The 3,136-nt window shown below is 30.0% G+C and overlaps 1 protein-coding gene across 2 annotated transcripts in view; it reads left to right on the forward strand.

Annotated features, from left to right (window-relative positions):
- Positions 1-2,074: 2,074 nt before the first annotated feature.
- The window catches only part of LOC100162033 (UDP-glucose:glycoprotein glucosyltransferase), a 10,626-nt gene continuing 9,564 nt past the window's right edge, over positions 2,075-3,136 (forward strand). Inside the window, exons 1-3 of one of the 2 annotated variants that reach the window (XM_016805962.1) lie at positions 2,075-2,102; positions 2,373-2,503; positions 2,619-2,681. In XM_016805962.1, coding sequence (XP_016661451.1) covers positions 2,446-2,503; positions 2,619-2,681 — 121 coding nt within the window. In that variant the 5' untranslated portion in view covers positions 2,075-2,102; positions 2,373-2,445. Of the gene's footprint in view, positions 2,103-2,186; positions 2,504-2,618; positions 2,682-3,136 lie in introns of those variants that run through there. The other variant, XM_001944664.4, reaches the window with a different exon arrangement.

Consider the following 3,136-nt stretch of genomic DNA (forward strand, 5'->3'; position numbering starts at 1 on the left):
TCGGTTGTCCTGGTCAGTCCATCTCCGTCCCTCTCTTTGCACTGGTTCACTGCTGGAGTCTCTTCCATCTTTTCCTGAACTGTAACTGCCTCTGCGTCTCCACCGGCCATAGCCTGGGACGCGACTTCGTCACAAACAGCTTCGACTATCTCACCCAAAAGGGTGTTCTGGTGTTCACGACGTCATCTATATCTGCTGGGTCTTTCTTGTCGTTGATGTCCTCTGCAGGGACTTGCTCTTCTTTAATGTGCTCTTGATCGTTTTCGTTATCAATACTCTCTTGATTTTAGTCGTAGTCAAAATGCTGCCTTTCATCTGCCTCGTCGACGGTCGATAAGCTGTCAATAAGCTGGAACGTGTTAGTCAACTCCTTCAGGATTGCGCCGATACGATCTCCGTCGTGGCCATGTTATATTGTGATCTAGAGTGTTTTTTTCGGTTTAGTGGAACAAATATCTAATACTGTTGGAGACAAAATTGTAAGTGAGTTATAAAAAAACCGGTAAAGTGCGAGTCGGACTCGCACACGAAGGGTTACGTACCTACCATTATCCAAGGCTGGGCATTAACGAGTTAAAAAGTTAAAGTTAAGCTAAAAAGTTAATTTAATTTTAACTTTTCAACTTAACTAGTTACGTTTGGCTTATCATTAACTTAACTATTAACGAATTAATTTGTCATTTTAAGAGAAAAGTTAAGTTAATTTATTTTATTTTTAATTTTATTATAGTTCACTATTTCAGTCTATTTTGTTTTCATGTCAAAAAATATTTATCGTGAATTGTTCAAAGTTTAAAATTTATAACATTCGAATCTAACTTATATGGAAATACTGTATAAAGTATAAACACTATAGTCTATAATTTAGTTTTGGGTTGGAAAAAAATTACGTACACTAACGTTGTATAAACAAATTAATTTTTTAGATTCACTGGGCGGAACGATGAATGTATCAATTTATTATTATTGTTTTACAACGATGTGTGTTTTTTTGGTGTACGTGTAGGTACACGTTTTATAGTAGTAAAATTGTTTCGGACTTCGAGTTTTTGGCTGATTTCTAATAGCATTAATTGCATTTAATTGGTACTTTTATAAGGTATCAATATATTCTTTGTTATCATTGCTGGTTTTTTTGGAACCTATCGATTATCAGCAGTTAGAACTTATAATAGTAATTAATAATTTCGTGTGGTACCTATTTATTATTCTTCATATTTAAATATCTTAATTTATAAATCTAAGAAATGGATTCTAGGTTTGCCGATATTATTTTTCTTCATATCATTATGTCCTTTTTTGCGGAGATCAATAATAATATGTATGTTAATTAGTCCTTAAAGTATTGTTAAGCGAACACCCAAAACAATTAACCGATAATACCATAATAATTACGCATATAATAATAATGTATTATTTATTTAGCAAACAAATAATTACATACAACGATACAATATATTATTATAGTAAAATAAATTGTAGTGATAACAACTATAATTATAATAGTGTGTGTTGGTGGGTATAATATAAGTCTGAGGACTGAGGTATAATATAAGAGTGGAGTACAAAACTATATAGTTTTATGCTAAGCGATATTTACAAAAACAAAAATGTTTATCAATCGAAAATATCGTTAAGACTAATATTATGTATAATAATTAATTTCTTTCTTTCATATATATATTTTAACAAAATTTATTTTTGAAGTCTAGTTTTTTTTCAGAAACGATTTAAACACATACATTGTTAAAATAATTACAAATATTGATATTATATTAAATTGTCTACAAATAATTCTGGTTGCGGCAGAAGTTATAATTATATAGAGAAGTCCGAGCTGTTTATTTAAACACGTCGGTACCTATACAGATATTGATATTTTGTACCTATTATGGCTATTAATGAGTTCATATCACGGTTTAAGATATACCTACAGTATATCTACAACCGCGATTCATATATAGTATGGTATTCACGTCGGCACATTATACTTAAACCTCCATAGTCCATATTATTTTGAATAATCGTCAATCGTGTCATCACTCATTCGGCATTCAGTTGGCCTTATCATTAGCCAACCAAATTCGATTACATGTAAGCAGGTAAGCACGCTGAGGTTAGAACGTATCACGTATGTAGTATGTTATTGTTATCTTTTACTTTTGATGTTTACATGTTTATGTCGGGCGCATTGGACAGTAAATATTAAATTCAGACAATCAGTAATTTATTGTGAAGTACCTATCTATGTAATATTATATTCAAAATAGTAAATGTGTAATGTGATAATATGTGTACCTATAGTAGAAAATATTAATTTTTGTCTAATGTTTAAATGTTTATAACCTTTTTTTACGCATTAAATGTTACAGCGTTATGAATTATTTTCATTAAACTTGTTTTATTTGGGATATTTGTATTTCACCTAAGAAACTTATAACTAAAATGGCGAACATTAATGCGTATGGTATCTACCATAATACTTCATTGGAATATGACCATAGTAAGATTTATTTTTAGTTTGTTTTACTACTAAATATTTTTGTTATAAACACTATATACAAATATACAAAATCTATATAAATACCTGTACCTATCAAATATATTTTTTTTTACAGGAAGAAAGAAGCCATCAGTTAAACAGAACCGAAAAAAAATTAAACGGAGCTATAAAAATAATGGTAAATACCCCTATAAATACCTAGGTTTTAAAAAAAAATATAGGTAAACATTATAGTTTATCTACTCGTTGGCAAAGCAAATTGATGGACACAATGAAATTTCCAATAAGAATTGTTCTGTATACTCAATAGTTAAGTTCCCAGGAAAAAAGCTAAAACAAAAAAACCTTAACTAACCATGAATATCACCACTTCAGCATCCCTACTAAATTAATTAGGCATTAAAATATTTCCAATTATTTAATTAATTTTTTTTCAATTTATTACATATATTTAAGAGGACGCTACCCATACATTTGTTGTCTCCGTCTTTCACACGCACGACATGGCAAATTGTCGTTCACAAGTTTCAATAGTGTGCTGTTGGTTTTGATACTAGAGTGAATTGACCTATTTTAAAACTTTTAGGTAAGAACATTATCTGTGATTAAGCGTTGCCGATTTTTCAAAATTTT

Source organism: Acyrthosiphon pisum, chromosome A1 (genome assembly GCF_005508785.2).
Source record: "Acyrthosiphon pisum isolate AL4f chromosome A1, pea_aphid_22Mar2018_4r6ur, whole genome shotgun sequence".
NCBI classification, from domain to species: Eukaryota; Metazoa; Arthropoda; class Insecta; order Hemiptera; family Aphididae; genus Acyrthosiphon; species Acyrthosiphon pisum.